This window comes from Pelophylax lessonae (assembly GCF_965119305.1).
Source record: "Pelophylax lessonae genome assembly, chromosome: 3".
Taxonomy (NCBI): Eukaryota; Metazoa; Chordata; class Amphibia; order Anura; family Ranidae; genus Pelophylax; species Pelophylax lessonae.
The window spans coordinates 35,574,204-35,591,268 of record NC_138770.1 but is presented as its reverse complement, the minus strand read 5'-3'; the positions used below and the strand labels follow the sequence as shown (position 1 = coordinate 35,591,268).

The 17,065-nt window shown below is 45.9% G+C and overlaps 4 protein-coding genes across 4 annotated transcripts in view; 2 read left to right on the top strand and 2 right to left on the bottom strand.

Moving 5' to 3' along the window:
- The window catches only part of LOC309550686 (uncharacterized protein), an 801,473-nt gene that overhangs the window by 572,752 nt on the left and 211,656 nt on the right, over positions 1-17,065 (bottom strand). The window lies entirely within an intron of this gene.
- Positions 1-17,065, top strand: part of LOC309549964 (uncharacterized protein) — a gene marked incomplete at its 3' end in the record, with an annotated part of 180,661 nt that overhangs the window by 88,400 nt on the left and 75,196 nt on the right. The gene's annotated exons all lie outside the window — the stretch shown is intronic.
- The window catches only part of LOC309550702 (uncharacterized protein), a 975,511-nt gene that overhangs the window by 915,738 nt on the left and 42,708 nt on the right, over positions 1-17,065 (top strand). The window lies entirely within an intron of this gene.
- LOC309549966 (uncharacterized protein) lies at positions 8,277-10,138 on the bottom strand (the record flags this gene model as incomplete). Its single annotated transcript, XM_082250444.1, has 4 exons — positions 8,277-8,754; positions 9,006-9,462; positions 9,631-9,918; positions 10,128-10,138. The coding sequence occupies 4 exons, from the start codon at positions 10,136-10,138 to the stop codon at positions 8,452-8,454; spliced, it is 1,059 nt and encodes a 352-aa protein (XP_082106570.1). The 3' UTR covers positions 8,277-8,451.

Here is a 17,065-nt window from a genome sequence, read left to right as displayed (position 1 = left end):
AAAAACGTGCTCCAAAGCTGTTTACTTGACGCCGGGAAACAGCAGCTGTAAAAACGTGCTTTCAGTAGCTTTTTCCATTAGCGTTATTGCACGTTTGGCCACAGTAGCTGTTAGCAGCGTTTTTTCTGCCTCCATTCAAAATCAATGGTTCCCTATGGGAGCCTATTGATTTGAATGGAAGTCGCACCGCAGGTCGGATCAGGGTGATCCGACTTGCGGCACGACTTGCGCTGTGAGAATCTTGAGGGGGAACTCCACGCCAAAATGGGGAAAAAAACGGCGTGGGGTTCCCCCCCAGGTTCCAAACCAGGCCCTTCGGATCTGGTATGGAATTTGAGGGTAGCACCACGCCAAAAAAACGCCGTGGGGTCCCTCCCAAAATCCATACCAGACCCTTATCCAAGCATGCAGCCCGGCATACCAGGAAAGGGGAGGGGACGAGCGAGCGGCCCCACCCCCCCCCCTGGATCATACCAGGCCACACGCCCTCAACATGGGGGGGTGTGGGTGCTTTGGGGCAGGGGGGGCTCATGTTGATGAGGACAAGGGCCTCATCCCCACAACCCTGGCCGGTGGTTGTGGGGGTCTGCGGGAAGGGGGCTCATCTGAATCTGGAAGCCGCCTTTAACAAGGGGGCCCCCCAGATCCCGGACCCCCTCCCTATGTGAATGGGTATGGGGTACACTGTACCCCTACTCATTCACCACATAAAAGGCAGTGTATGGAAATAACGACAGGAGACGTTTTGGAAAGTTTATTAAAAATCTTCATCCGGCTCTTCTTGTCTTCTCCTCTCCGGGGGTCTTCTGCTCTTTTGCTGTCCGCTCCTCTCCGGGGTCTTCTGCTCTTTTGCTGTCCGCCCTTCTGTTTTCCTCTCTTCTTATGCTTAGAATGCAAGAAGGTAAGAAAACTTTGTGGCTTTACAACCACTTTAAAAAAGAATGTGCTGTACTTAGATTGCAGTAGTCAGGAGTAAAGCCCCGTATACACGATCAGATTATCAAACGATCTGTCGTCCGTTTTTTGTGGCATACTAGTCTGATGTGGAAAGCGAAGAGGTTATTTTCATGCGAATTTTCCCGTATGACAGAATTCTACTTCAGAAGTGATGTCATGTGTTGGATTGCTTTGTATGTGTTCTTTCGTCTCTGAGCATGCCTAGTCTTGCTCATAAGATTTTTCCCCATCGAAATCTGCACTAATGAGACGAAAATCGGACGTGTGTTGACAGAGGACAAAAATTTTATAGCCTGCACATCAGGATTTTGTCAGCCGAAAAGTCGGAGTCGGCTGTCGAAAGCAACATACTAACAATCCGAAAATCGGCAGAGCGGTCGTCGGACGAATTTTCCCTTCCAAATTTCTTATCGTGTGTACGGGCCTTAAGTGATGTAAAACACAGAGAGGGGAATTTATCAAAACTGGTGCAATCAGAATCTGGAACAGCTGCACATGGCAACCAATCAGTTTCTTCAGCTGTAAAATATATAAGATAAATATCCACAAGTGATAAATATGATATATCCCCTGCGCGCAAATATAAAAGTAACAAATGAGTCCGATTCCAGACCTATCGCAGCTACTTTAAAGTTATAGATATATTAAAGTTACCAGGAGAAAGTCACAAATAACGAACAAACCACTAGTAAAAGTAGCGCAGATAATAAATAGTAGTGTTATAATAGTCCTCCACATAAAAGATTAAAAAGTCTCTGTAAAATCTCATGCAGAAAAACTGGCTCCACCAATTGGGAATATTCGTGATTTTTATGGGGTCACCACACCACACATCCTTCACCTCGTGCTCAATAAGGGGGGTGGCAACTCACCGGACAGTGTGGCCCACCTACTCTCATAGGATAGGCAGCAGAGAAGAATAACACAAATCTCATCCAATCAAGTGGCAGCAAACGACTGTGTCTTTTCTTGCAAAGATTTCCTTCTCATCACAATGATACTCCCATTCACCACAGTTGCAGGGAAAGAAGGGAAAAACCACACTAGCGTAATATTGTTTACACTCCACACGTTTTATTCACCAAATCCAAAAGAAATGTACTCACAAACAAAGCATATAAAAAAGCCTCGAATATCATACGGATTGTGCCACGGATGCACCGATCGGTGCTGAAGGTCTGGCTCACCCTCTCCACGCTGATGGTCCGGACCACGCCAGCCTCCGTAGGTAACACCCGCTCACTTCCGGTCGCCGTAAGGTTCACTCCCTGACATGTTTCGTCACATCCGACTTGTTCACCTTGTGCACAGCTGAAGCCTGGTCACCGGCCTCTTTAATATGAATAGACCGTGACAGGCTGGGAGCGCTGCGGCAGATTGATCCGCCTAAGTCTTATACTGATAAAATAGTCCACTTACTGTCCCTGCTCCCGCGGAACACAGGGGACTCGGAGACATTTTTTTTTTCTAAATAGCTGCACAGGTGGGGGGTTGTCTGATTCAGAGTTTCTCAACCGGTGTCCCGCGAGGAGTCCCCAGGGGTGCCGCATGACCAAAAACCTCCCTAACTAAGCAAGGCATTTCCTTAAAGACTCTTCTCTCTACCATGTAAGCCTTTTTTGAATATAGCTGTTGTGACCCGCTGCCCTAAACATGCATGCAGCTGCTACAGGCAAGTAGAAAGCAGTGAAGGCTGCCCGTCCGCGTCCTGCCAATCGATGACATCACCATCGGTTGCTAAGGGACCGATCAGGCACCCATACAGCTTTCTGGGATGTGCTCTGGTGGTTTCTGGCATGAGACGCTTCTGTCTGTGTAGTTAAAGGCGCGTGTAGCTGCATGTGAAGAAGACACCATGCGGAGGCTATTCAGTGGGCTGCATAAGTGCTGCTCTCTCTGGAAAGTACAATTTATATATACATATGTACTGTGTGTCAGTCTTTCACCACACCCTGGTCAGTAAAGGGCGAGTTGACAGTAATTAGCAAAGCTGACGATGTACAGATCCCTGAATGGAGGAGGCTTCTTCCAAAATACCGATCTCTGTCCTGCTTCAGTGCAGGACTGCATAAATAAATCAATAAACTTTTCTCTGGGCAGTGGAGGTGCCGAACATAAAAGTGAAAGTCAGCCAAGTGTGAATGAACTCTTAAGCCCCGTACACACGATCAGATTATCGAACGATCTGTCGTCAGTTTTTTGTGGCATGCTAGTCTGATGTGGAAAGTGAAGAGGTTATTTTCATACATATTTTCCCGTACGACAGAATTCTACTTCAGAAGTGATGTCATGTGTTGGATTGCTTTGTATGTGTTCTTTCGTCTCTGAGCATGCCTAGTCTTGCTCTTAAGATTTTTTTCCGTCAAAATTTGTACTAATCAGACGAAAATTGGACGTTGTATTACGGAACGACAAAAATTATATAGCCTGCACATCAGGATTTTGTCAGCCGAAAAGTCAGAGTTGGCTGTCGAAAGCACCATACTAACAATCCGAAAATCGGCAGATCGGTCGGCGGACGAATTTTCCCTACAGATTTTCTTATCGTGTGTACGGGCCTTTAGGCTAGGTTCACACTATTGAGACTCTGCAAGCCGTGTTGTATTTTCTCAGGCATGACAGCTCATCCATTTAAATGGGTTACCATGCATGCGTTCCCTGCAGGAAATAAAATTGCACCATTTTTAAACTGCAGAGGCCAGGAAATCGCATGGTGCTTTTGCACCATGCCATTTTCCACCAGTTCCCACATCTTTTTTTGGTTCCACACCAGAATTGGATCGCATGGGTGTTCACACAACCTGTGTGATTTTCAATTTTGAAAAAAAAAACAATATTTTTCAAATTTTTTTATATGAATTCCCCCCCCCCCCCCCCAAAAAAAATGTAAAAATCAAAATTTTTTAACATTTTAGGCCAATTTGTTTTCTGCTACATATTTTTGGTAAAAAAAAAAATCGCAAAGGGCGTATTTTGATTGGTTTGCGCAAAAGTTATCGCAGCTACTAACTACGGGAAATTTATGTCATTTTATTGTTTTTTTTAACTAGTAATGGCGGCGATCTGCGATTTTTTTTGCGGGACTGCGACATTGTGGCGGACAGATTGGACCCTTGACTGACATTTTTGACACTTTTGGGGGTACCAGTGACATTACTGCAGTAATCAGTGCTATAAATATGCACTGTTACTGTAAAAATGACACTGGAAGGGAAGGGGTTAACTTTTATTGGTGATCAAGGGGTTAATGTATGCCTGGTGCTTACTGACGTGTGTGGGGGGAGGGGACTGTGTGACACGGGGACAGATCGCAGGTTCAGCTATGCTGAATCCTGCAATCTGACCCTGCCTGTCACTTAGGAGATCCGCCCACTTTGTTTACACAAGTGGGCGGATTTCCACACTCGATCCCCGACGATCGGGGAAGAGCGGTGGTGATCACCGCCTCTCTTCCCCTGGCCCGACTCCTGCTGTGACTGAATACAGCGGGAGCGAGCCTCCGGTGGCGTGCGCACCCCGCCCACAAGGGGAGGAGTCCAGCGATGTAGGTCTACGTCGCTGGACGATATCGAGCCACTTTGCCGCAGTACGGTCAACGTAACCGGTCGGCAAGTGGTTAAGCACTCCTGACCCCTGCACTATGTACATTACCCACTCCTGACCTCTGCACTCTGTATATTAAACACTCCTAACCCCTGCACTATGTACGTACCCCTGACTCCTGCAAACTGTACAGTACATACTCCTAAAACTACACTGTGTAAGTTACATAGTCCTGACCCCTGCACTCTGTACATTACATACTTCTGACCCCTGCACTCTGTACATTAAATACTCCTGACCCCTGCACTCTGTACATTACATAGTCCTGACCCCTGCACTCTGTACATTACATAGCCCTGACCCCTGCACTCTGTACATTACATAGCCCTGACCACTGCACATAGTCCTGACCCCTGCACTCTGTACATTACATAGTCCTTACCCCTGCACTCTGTACATTACATAGCCCTGACACCCGCATTTTGTAAACTTTATACATACACCTGATACCTAACCTCCCACTGTTAGTGCAGTTTTGCCACATCCTTATATCTCCAAGGTACACATTCCAAGCTGCCTCCTTTTTCTCTGCTTGCTGCCTGTGGGCTAGGGGGAGTGGTGGTCGGGCTCAGGCTCCAGAACGGTCAGATGGGGGGGCCCTGTCAAGTAGGCTGTATGAGGCCCCATGATTTCTTACAGCTACCCTGCCTGTATCATGTCCACAGCCTCTGACCATCTCCTGTATCATGTCCACAGCCTCTGACCAACTCCTGTATCATGTCCACAGCCTCTGACCACCTCCTGTATCATGTCCGCAGCCTCTGACCATCTCCTGTATCATGTCCACAGCCTCTAACCACCTCCTGTATCATGTCCGCAGCCTCTGATCACCTCCTGTATCATATCCGCAGCCTCTGACCAACTCCTGTATCATGTCCGCAGCCTCTGACCATCTCCTGTATCATGTCCGCAGCCTCTAACCACCTCCTGTATCATGTCCACAGCCTCTGACCACCTCCTGTATCATGTCCACAGCCTCTGACCATCTCCTGTATTATGTCCGCAGCCTCTGACCATCTCTTGTATCATGTCCACAGTCTCTGACCGCCCCCTGTATCATGTCCACAGCCTCTGACCCCCTCCTGTATCATGTCCACAGCCTCTGACCACCTCCTGTATCATGTCTGCAGCCTCTGACCATCTCCTGTATCATGTCCGCAGCCTTTGACCATCTCCTGTTCAATGTCCGCAGCCTCTAACCATCTCTGGTATCATGTCCGTAATCTCTGACCATCTCTTTGCCATGAGGTGCCATGTTGAACTTTCAGTGACCAGTATGAGAGTGAGAGCGATAACACCAAATTTAACACACCTGCTCCCCCTTCACACTTGAGACCTTCTAACACTAATGAGTCACATGACACCGGGGAGGGAAAATGGCTAATTGGGCCCAATTTGGACATTTTTACTTAGGGGTGTACTCACTTTTGTTGCCAGTGGTTCAGACATTAATGGCTGTGTGTTGAGTTATCTTAAGGGGACAGCAAATTTACACTGTTATACAAGCTGTACACTCACTACTTTACATTGTAGCAAAGTGTCATTTCTTCAGTATTGTCACATGAAAAGATAGAATAAAATATTTACAAAAATATGAGGGGTGTACTCACTTTTGTGAGATACTGTATATTTTATCTTGTACCTCGGATCATCAGGACCGATACTTATATATACACAACACATTTTGGCCCGATTTTCCCCCCTGTGTCCGCCCCAGGTCGGGTTAATTTGTTGGGGGTTTGAAGGAAGGCCGTGTGCTAGCAAGTCATGTTTGTATTTATTATGATGTACATAAATACAGATTATGTTCTATGCTCATGAAACACTAATATCGAGTCTGTTTATTTTAAGAGAAAACTGTTTGTACATCTTCATAGTCCTGAAGAAGCCTTGTGCGAAACATGTTGACCAGTGAACAGACGAAGATAGAGGAGTATGATCCGAAGCAAACACAGTGACGTGCCTCCATTCCTAATGGTTAATGCAAATAGAAAACAGAGGTCGTGGGACTTTGAAGCAGGTCACGGATTAAGATGTACAAAAATAGAATCTGAATGTAGTCATTTATTATACATACAGTAATTGATACAAATATTGACATCAGTAACAAATATAATGCAGACATGTATACAAAAAAAGTTGACACAAAAAATCCATATAGTAAGGACATTGTTATAATAGTAATAAGATATATTCAGTAAAAAAGTACATGGCCGTCACTAAATGTTGCATCTAAGTGAAGAGAGGAAATATCTATACCTACACGAACCTTATGATATATACCTGTAGCACCCTAAAAGGTAGGTGCTAGGTAAAGTATATTGGACATTGTCTGCTGAACAGCAGGGCCATGATTTTCAGCTGGGCTGTCATGGCTCCCAGGTGTGGCTGTTGAGACTGGGGAGTCTCCCCACTGTGCTCCATGAGAGGGTTCTCGTTGGGCAGTGGAGGAAACCTGGCCAATGGCACACTCAGGCCTGTATCTACCCCAGAAAGGCAGATTCTACCACACAGCATTCTGGGAGTGGGTATAAGTCTGAGGGGGGTCCATGACGCAGCGTCTTTGGCGGGAAACAGAGTCCCAGGAGGGAGAGTACGGCTGTCTCTCCTCCTGTCAGAAGAATCGTGTGTCCGAGTCGGCTTGCCTGAGGGGACAGAGGGCTGAGCTGAGCTGCAGAGAGGATCCAGTGTGCAGAGGACCAGCGGAGCTGAGAGGGGTCAAGTTTCAGGAAAGCATTCCCAGTTTGTGAGTACTGAAAACTGCCCTATGGAGGTCTGCCTAGTTAGAGGGGACCACTCCGGTGAAGGTCAAAGGAATCCAGGAGCTAGCTAGCCGATGCAGGAGCAAGTGTAAAGGGGGTGCCAGTGTTGACCCTGAAGAGTAAAGGGGGTGCTAGTGTGTGGACTCTGAAGTGTAGAGGGGGCGCCAGCGGTTGGGCCCTGAAGTGTTAAAGTGTACAGCGTGCAGTGTACAGTGTTGAGAGTTGCAGAAGCAGTTTACAGAAGCTACCTCAGTCAGGAAGGACTGTAGGGAGCTGTATGCAGGACTTTTGAGCTAACCAGAGCGTCAGAAGTCAAGTTCAAGTACAGACCAGCAAGTCAGTGTTTTTCAAACGCCAGCAAGCGATGGTCGGCATCCAGCCAGCGTCAAGACAGCGCTGAAAGGCATTTTTCTCCAAAGTGTCCCATTTGTACCTAGTTGAGCCAGAGGGGTATCCCACTCATTCCCTTCTGCCATCCCCAATATCAAATAAACAAAACAAACCTAAGATGCCTCAAATCTCACACTTGGGTATTCAGCTTAAATGGGCTGAAGGTGTCACCAGTAACCATAGCAGACCCAAAACCTGCTACATACCAACTTAGCCTTATATATGTATGATGTACATGAGTGAAATTAGTAGGAGACATTGATCTCCTGTGTACGAGCTGAGCTCAGTTTGGGGCCAATTTCCTAATTTTATTGAGATCAGGTTTTAAATAAATCAATAAATGTTATTTTAGGATAAATCCATGTAGTTGTCATCTGTCTCACGCTGAGCCCTTAAAGTCCACACATATGACAGTGGTTCCTTGTGAACATCTGTATTTTTCCATTTCTCTGAACAATGAAAGGTAATGACTCCATTTTTATTTTTCTCCTGCTATCAATGGCAAACACAGTACAACAATTCATCCATGTCTGGTGATCTCCTTATGAAGTATTTCTTACATGATGAAGATCAGCCATGGAGTATATCTGAGGTGTATATCAGGGTGTGCTTCTTCACCACATGTCCACCAACATTCATATTGAAGACATTTCCCGCACTCAAGGCACTAATACACCTCGAGGGTTGTGTGGGACCCCTGATGTACAGGAAGACAGGACTTCAGTGAGGAACAATTCCCTCACTCAGGACAGGAGAGTGGCTTCTCCCCTGTGTGCAATCTCTGATGTGTGGAAAGATTGGACTTCTGTGCAAAACATTTCCCGCACTCAAGACAGGAATACGGCTTCTCACCAGTGTGCGATCTTTGATGTGTGGAAAGAGTGGACTTTTCTGAAAAACATTTCCCGCACTCAGGACATGAATATGGCTTCTCCCCTGTGTGCGTTCTCTGATGTGTAGAAAGATATGACTTCCTTACAAAACATTTCCCGCACTCAGAACAGGAATACAGCTTCTCACCAGTGTGTGATCTCTGATGATTCTTAAGACTAGACTTGTGTGCAAAACATTTCCCGCACTCAGGACAGGAATACAGCTTCTCACCCGTGTGCAATCTCTGATGTGAGGAAAGATATGACTTGCGTGAAAAACATTTCTCGCACTCAGGACAGGAGTACAGCTTCTCACCAGTGTGCGATATCTGATGATTCTTAAACTAGGCTTATGTGCAAAACATTTCCCGCACTCAGGACAAGAATACAGCTTCTCACCAGTGTGCAATCTCTGATGCACGGAAAGATTGGACTTGTGTGAAAAACATTTCCCGCACTCAAGACAAGAATACGGCTTCTCTCCAATGTGCAATCTCTGATATTTGGAAAGCTCGGACATGTGTGAAAAACATTTCCCACACTCAGAATAGGAATATGGCCTTTCCCCCATGTGAAATCTCTGATGTGTGTAAAGATTGGACTTTTGTGCAAAACATTTCCCGCACTTAGGACAGGAATACGGCTTCTCCCCCGTGTGAGATCTCTGATGTGTGTAAAGATTGGACTTCTGTGCAAAACATTTCCCACACTCAGGACAGGAATACGGCTTCTCCCTCGTGTGAGATCTCTGATGTCTGGAAAGATCAGACTTATCTGAAAAACATTTCCCACACTCAGAACAGGAATATGGCTTCTCACCAGTGTGCAATCTCTGATGCTTGGAAAGATTGGACTTCACTGAAAAACATTTCCCACACGTAGGACAGGAATACGGCTTCTCACCCGTGTGCAATCTCTGATGTTCGTAAAGAGTGGACTTCTGTGAAAAACATTTTCTGCACTCAGGACAGGCATATGGCTTCTCACCTGTGTGCAATCTCTGATGTGTGGAAAGATGGGAGTTAGTTAAAAAACATTTGCCACACTCAGAACAGGAATACGGCTTTTCCCCTGTGTGCAATCTCTGATGTGTGGAAAGATTGGACTTCAATGAAAAACATTTCCCGCACTCAGGACAGGAATACGGCTTCTCACCAGTGTGCGATCTCTGATGTGTGGAAAGATGGGAGTTTTTTAAAAAACATTTCCCGCACTCAGAACAGCAATACGGCTTTTCCTTTGTGTGCAATCTCTGATGTGTGGAAAGATGGGACTTCAATGAAAAACATTCCCCACACTCAGGACAGGAATACGACTTCTCACCGGTGTGATATCTTTTATGCACATGAAGATTGGATTTAAAACTAAAACTCTTCCCGCACTCAGTGTAGGAAAACCTCCTATCTGTTGGAAGGATGACACTGTCCCTCACAGTCTGAGTTTCCTCAGGATAAGAGGAATACGATGGTCCAGCACTGTCCCTCACAGTCTGAGGTTCCTCAGGATAAGAGGAATACGATGGTCCATCTACACTGTGTGGTGCCGGATGGACATTTGTGGTAGCTGGCTTTTCTCCTGGATTATACTGTGTGATGTCCTCATCTTCTACTTTACAGTCTGGAGACAAAGTGAGACAATCCTCTGAGGTTTTCCTCATCTCCCGTCCATCTACTAAAATAGAAATACAAAGATCATTACTAGACATCAGCAGATTGGTTCCCCTAAACCGGGACTCCGCCCACATCAGGCAGCTTTGTCTCTGATGATCTTACAATTCCCCCCTCAAGGTAATTAGTAAATGTGTCCTCTGATCTCCTACCAGTTCATTTCTTTATTCATGGACCTTAGTCAGAGAGTGAGGAAACAACGAGAACTGTCTTTTATAGGAGTGACAGTGATGAGGGGATTATAGGACGAGTGTCCCCTCCCCCTCTATCACTCATTGTATGTAATGTACAACATAGAGTATATAGTGCAGGGATTCAGAACTCATAATATTTGTGTTCAGTAATCAGTTGCAGAGGTCATCCCATCTCCTGAGACTGCACTCAGTGACTTGGTTCTGAGACTATACAGACATATCCCTGCACCCGGCACAGCCAGCAAATAACAGAGCAAGTAACCCCAGGAGAATTGTTCTGTCAGAGATCTTGGTAGACCCGGGCATGGGGCAGAAGACCCAAGGTACATACCCCAGGTGCCTAGGTCAAGCAATGTCTATGGTGAAAATCAACATTTTGCTGCCAGCTGAACCCCAGAATCTCCATAAATCTAGTCTAGATACATAAATTGTGTCTGCAGCACAGAGAAGAAAGATTATCCGAGAGAAATACAGGAATACAGGACAGGGGAGCACAGCTCAGGAAAGTGGCCAGGGGATTACAGGCTGATATTACCCAGTCCCACCCTACTCTGGACCAATCAGTGCACCGTATGGGTGGAGGAATGTATTTAGTGTTAATGACCCACCTGTGCTGATCTCTGTAGGAGTGTCCTCCTCTATAAATGTCCCCGTTATTCCATCCTTCTCCATAGACTGCTGATCATCCCTCACATACCTATCTTCTTCTTCTGATTTAACCTCAGCTTTAATATCTATCAGATCCTCACCCTAAACCAAGAGAAGGATAGAAAATATTATCTGTAAAATATAAGCTTTAGCTTGTGACATCACATAAAAGTACAGAATACTTTACTAATCCCAAAGGGAAATTGGGAAATCCAAACATTATTTTCACCAGTCCATGTTCTAGATGTTCCGTTCCACCAACCTTGAAACAGTCCTGATACAGATCTTTGCGTTCATTTAGAAACTCTGACTCCTCCATCACCCCATCCTCATCATCCTCCTCTTTTATCTCTTCTTTAACCTCAACTTTAGAATCTCTCAGGTCTCCACTCTGAATATATAATACAAATGACATCAATGGTAACAATGCAGATAATGTACAGATCCTAATGATACTATCAGTAATTGTTCCTCATCTACCTGATGATGGTGAGGGATGGTGTGACCTTCCTGTGTGGAATCCCGGGAATACAGAGGACAAGGACATCTCTCTGGTGGGTTCCTGGTATTAGGTGGCTCCATCATATCCTTGTGTCCTTCAGAAAACTCCTCCATCACTCGATATTCTTCATCCTCCTCTTTATACTCTTCTTTAACATCAATATTATAATCCCCGAGGTTTGCACTCTGTTATAATGAATGTTTTATTATATACTTAAACACATTTGTGTATAAATCACAATACCAATAATTGTTACTTTCTACCTGATGGTGAGAGATGGTGTGACCTTCCTGTGTGGAATCCCAGGAATACAGAGGACTGGGACATCTCTCTGGTGGGTCCCCATTACTGGATCCATCTGTAGGAAACACACACACTGACTGAATACATTGTTTCTATGTGTTTATCAGATGATGGGGGATCTAGGTGGACCCTCCATACTGTTCTCTCCTTTACAATAAAGTCTCCACTTACCCGGTGATGTGAGGGGCGGCTGATTCTCCATCATGACGTCCTTCCCACCACCGCTCACCTCTCCTGTCAGAAAATCCATGATCTCGCTGGTGACTTCTCAAATCTTCTTATTATTTCTCTATTCAATCAGGGAGGGAGGTGGAGGCGATGTGATGGTCATATGATCTCCAGACCTCACAGGAGGAAAGCTCTAGATTTGAACACAAATAGTAAAATCAAATGACATTCCTAGATTCCTCCTCACCTCACTGGTCAGGTCTCTTTTTATTTAAAGCAAAAAACAAACACATGAAAGAACAATGCGGAAGGGTATAATTAAGATCCATGTAATGTAACTAGTAAAAAAACTTTACTGAATGAAAAATTCCCTGAATATGGAACACATGAATGAAATGATTAATACATCATCGCCACCAAACACAGCATAAATAACAACACATAAAATGTGACAATGGTTAAAAACTGTTCAATCTTGAGACCAATCCACAGTGCACTAACATGTTTGATGTACTCCTGAGTGGTTGTGCAGGGTATCAACTACTCCACAAGGGAGTTACAAGTGTTGATCCTCGAGAAATCTTGGACAAAGCCACAAGGGTGTAACTGAAGCAGTGCATACTACCATAAGGTAGTGATTAAACCAAAATCCTCATGCTAAAATAAAACAGTGTGTGATATAGAGCATTCCTCATAAAAATTCAGTGGAAGTTTGCTCCCGATAAGACCAAACAAATAGAGATACAGATACTATTGAGCTATATGGGATCCAGAAGGAAAGGGAGCATCAACACTGCACAGACAATTTGTCCTCATGAAGTAATTAGAGATACGGCAAGTACCCACAAAAGGTAGGACACTTGATGTGAAGAATGAAGTGGCTGGCAGCATCAGTAGTGGAAAAGCAATTGAAGCAAGCTAAATTATTATTATTGGCATTATTGATCCGCATCTATAATTTGATCAGATAGTTCTCTAGAGTGGTTTTCTCTTTATATCACCACTGCACCTTATACATCTAGTAGTTGTTTTCAACTAGATTGAATATATATATAGATCTTTTTATTTAAACCCCACTTAATTTTTGATATTACATACAATGCGGGTCCAACAGCCCTACATTGAAAGTAAGGAGGCCAGGGGTTGGCCCACATCCTAAGAGCATCAGAAATAAAGAGTCGGATAGAGGGACATTGGAAGGAGGAGCTGTGTGGTCAGTGTGGTGTCATAGGATTCCTGGATTCTGATTGGAGGGACATTGGGGGGAGGCGGAGCTGTGAGGTCAGTGTGATGTCATAGGATTCTCTGACTCTGATTGGAGGGACATTGGGAGGAGGAGCTGTGGAGGGCGCTGTGTGAGGTTTCTGCCTTCAATAGCCAATCCACATACACATATACATCCCATAATAGGTTGATCTTAAGGCAGACACAGAAACAATAGAAGAATGGGATACAGGTACTTAACAATAACAAACCCCACCCCACCTCACTATCTAACAAGAGTCTATTAGACACTTCTGCAATATTCTAGCAATCTGAAAAGTCAAACCGTTCATGTTCATATATTTCCTGAGGGACACTGTTCAGAAATATTATTGTCCCAAGTTAAAAAACCCCCTCACTCTTTCAACACAAACCACACATATATAACCCAGGATAACGGGGTAACACGAAAGGCTGAGTCCAGTGTGGTTGTACATCGAGTCTGATTAGTGCAGACCCATCTGGGGTTCTTGGTCACCCTGTGCCCCTAATAGACACAGGGTGACTTACACATAAGAGGGGCAGGGGGAGCTGGACAAGGAGTTTCCCAACCTCTCTAAAGTAATCTGAATTCCACGAGCCCCCCACCCAAAGTGACTCTTGTCACAAGGATATCTTATTCCCGTGATCTCCGTGTACTCCGGAGACTTTACTGATCACATTTTAGGATGAATATCTGAGATTGGGATCATTATAGAAAAAAAAAATTCCAGATATTTACTACAATATACATTTTTTCCTCTTTCTTCTTACTTGAATCCTAAAAAATAAAGACATACATATTCCAAACCTCCCTAAATAGACACCCCAACTAATAGAAGTAGTGTAATCCATTTGTCAGGAGTGTGTTGTCAGGGCTGGGCTTCTGCTATTAATAGCAGCTCTCTACTCTAGTGCACAGAGGCTGCTCAACTGTCGGTATCTAGCAGCCACTCATTATTTCCACATTGATTCACTACCTGGTTACCATTACCTGCCTCATTAGTCCAGCCTACAGCCAGCACCTTTTAGCTATTTAAACTGCCTTGCTCATTTCCTCCATGCCTTTGCCTGGTCAACATCTACAGTGTGCCTCTGCTGTGTTCCTGTTATGACTTGCCCTGGCTGACATCTCTTCTGATTTCTAATCCTGATTATTGGCTTCGGACAATGCTGATTTCTGATCCCGGCTTGTCTGATTACTCGCTCTGGCTTTCAAACCCTGGCTTCTATTTTTGACTACGTTCCTGTTCTGTGTTTTTTTTTTTTTTTTTGCTATTACATTAAAGGTGTGATTTAAACTGCATTTTTTCTGTCTCTGCCTGGTTTATGGTTCCTGACAGTTGTGCTCTCTCCTCATTCCAGCATCCTGGTTTTGGCTGTGATGCATTCTGTCCATCTGAAAAGTGATTGATGTGGTCAGTCTCTGGGTGGAGACCAAACCTCATTGAAGTGTGTGTGTGGGCGGAGCAGCAGCAGCTGCGAGCAGCAAGCAGGCGAGGCGAGAGAGCTGTGTGTGGAGGAGGAGCCATGGGTGACACGTGCGGGTAAGCCGCACAAGGAAGCCGGGTGCCGGTGCAGAGGACCTCAGGGACCAGTGACAGAGTGGCAGTAGCGGCGGCAGACGGAGGGATGTGATTAGGGGGACTGATCAGCTGATTGGAGGGGGGTAACTAAGTGACTGTGAAATGTGACTGACTGTAACCTGTGACTGACTGACTGTGACCTGCGACTGACTGCGACCTGCGACTGACTGTGACTTGTCTGCGACTGACTGTGACTTGTCTGCGACTGACTGTGACTGACTGTGACCTGCGACTGACTGTGACCTGCGACCAACCGTGACCTGCGACCAACTGTGACCTGCGACCAACCGTGACCTGCGACCAACTGTGGTCTGCGGCTTTCTTGCGAGGTGAGTAGCGGGTGACTTTCCTGCGACTGGGCAGCGGATGACCTTCCTGCGACTGGGTAGCGGGTGACCTACCTGCAACTGGGTAGCAGGTGACTTTCTTGTGACTCGGTAGCTGGTGACTTTTTTGCGACCGGGCAGCGGGCGACTTTCTTGCGACCGGGCAGAGTGCACCTGGGAGTAACCATCTCTCAGGGAATACCTTGCGACTGGGGAGTACCTGGGAGGACTGGTAAGTATCTTAGCGACTGGTGAGTATCTTAGCGACTGGTGAGTATCTTAGCGACTGGTGAGTATCTTAGCGTTAGTACCAGGGGAGATAGAGGTAGTGTAGGTAAGGAATAGCAGGTCGTTACTAATTATTCCCATAGCGTAGACAGTAGAGGGTAATAATGTCCCACAGGATTGGGGATGCCACTCAGTGCACTTCTTGCTGCATGTATGCATTCCTTGATGAACCAATCGAGGGCGAATATTGCTGTGCAAGATGTGAGCGACTTGTTTCTCTGGAAGTTCAGATCCTGGATCTAGAGAACAAAGTGGCAACACTGCGTAGCATAAACAACCTGGAAAGGAGCTTGGACATTACCCATCAGGTGCTGGCAGGGGCCAGCATAGAGGGTGGAGTAGAGGAGACGCAGGCACCAGAGGTAGGCAGTTGGGTGACCGTTCGGAAGGGTAGAGGGAAGGGTGCCAGGGAGGCCAGTCCTGAGTTGATACACCCTAACAAATTTGCCAAGTTGCATGTTGATGGGGATATCAGCTCGGGGGGGTGGCAGTGCTGGAGCAGACGCCCTCCCCCAGCTGCCAGGGGAGCGGCGGCTCCAGGAAGGAGGGGGGCCGTTACTCAGGAAAAGTTAGACAGGTTGTGGTAGTGGGGGACTTAATTATCAAGAGGACAGACAGGGCAATCTGTCGAAACGATCGCGGTAGCTTAACAGTATGTTGTTTACCGGGCGATCAAATTCGGCAGATCGCGTATAGGGTAGACAGATTATTGGGTGGGGCTGGGGATGACCCAGCGGTCATGGTGCATGTGGGCACTATTGACCAAGTAAGAGGAAGGTGGAGGATCCTAAAGAACGATTTCAGGGACTTAGGGAATAGATTGAGGAATAGGACCTCCAAGGTGGTTTTCTCTAAAATACTGCCTGTACCTTGAGCCACACAGGAGAGGCAGAAGGAGATTAGGGAACTTAACAAATGGCTGAGGAACTGGTATAGGAAGGAGAGGTTCGGGTTCCTGGAGAATTGGGTTGACTATTCAGTCGGCTACCGGCTCTTTAGTAAGGATGGGCTGCACCTTAATGGGGATGGTACAGCTCTTTCGGGGAAAAAGATGGCCACCAAGTTAGAAGGGCTTTTAAACTAGGAGACGGGGGGGAAGGGGGCTCAGAGGTAGAGTCAGTCAGGAGGGAGCAAAGGACAGAAGGCAGTATTAGGGTCAGCAGCGACAGTAGATCCATAACGTCAATTGGGGGGTCTGTGTGGGCAAACCTCAGATCAAACAGCAATAAAAATAATCACCATTCACTATCACCTTCCACAAAACTAAGAGGGGTATATGCAAATGCCAGGAGCCTTGCTAATAAAATGGATGAGATGGAAATGTTAGTACATGAGGAGGAGATAGACCTTGTGGGAATAACAGAAACTTGGTTCGACCCCTCACATGACTGGCTGGCCAATCTTCAAGGGTACTCGGTGTTCCGGAAGAACAGGGTAGGAAAAAGAGGGGGAGGGGTATGTCTCTATGTCAAGAATAATGTAAGGGTGATAGAGAGGAGTGATATTATGGAAGGGATGAGTATGGAGTTAGATTTTGTGTGGGTAGAAGGCCATAGG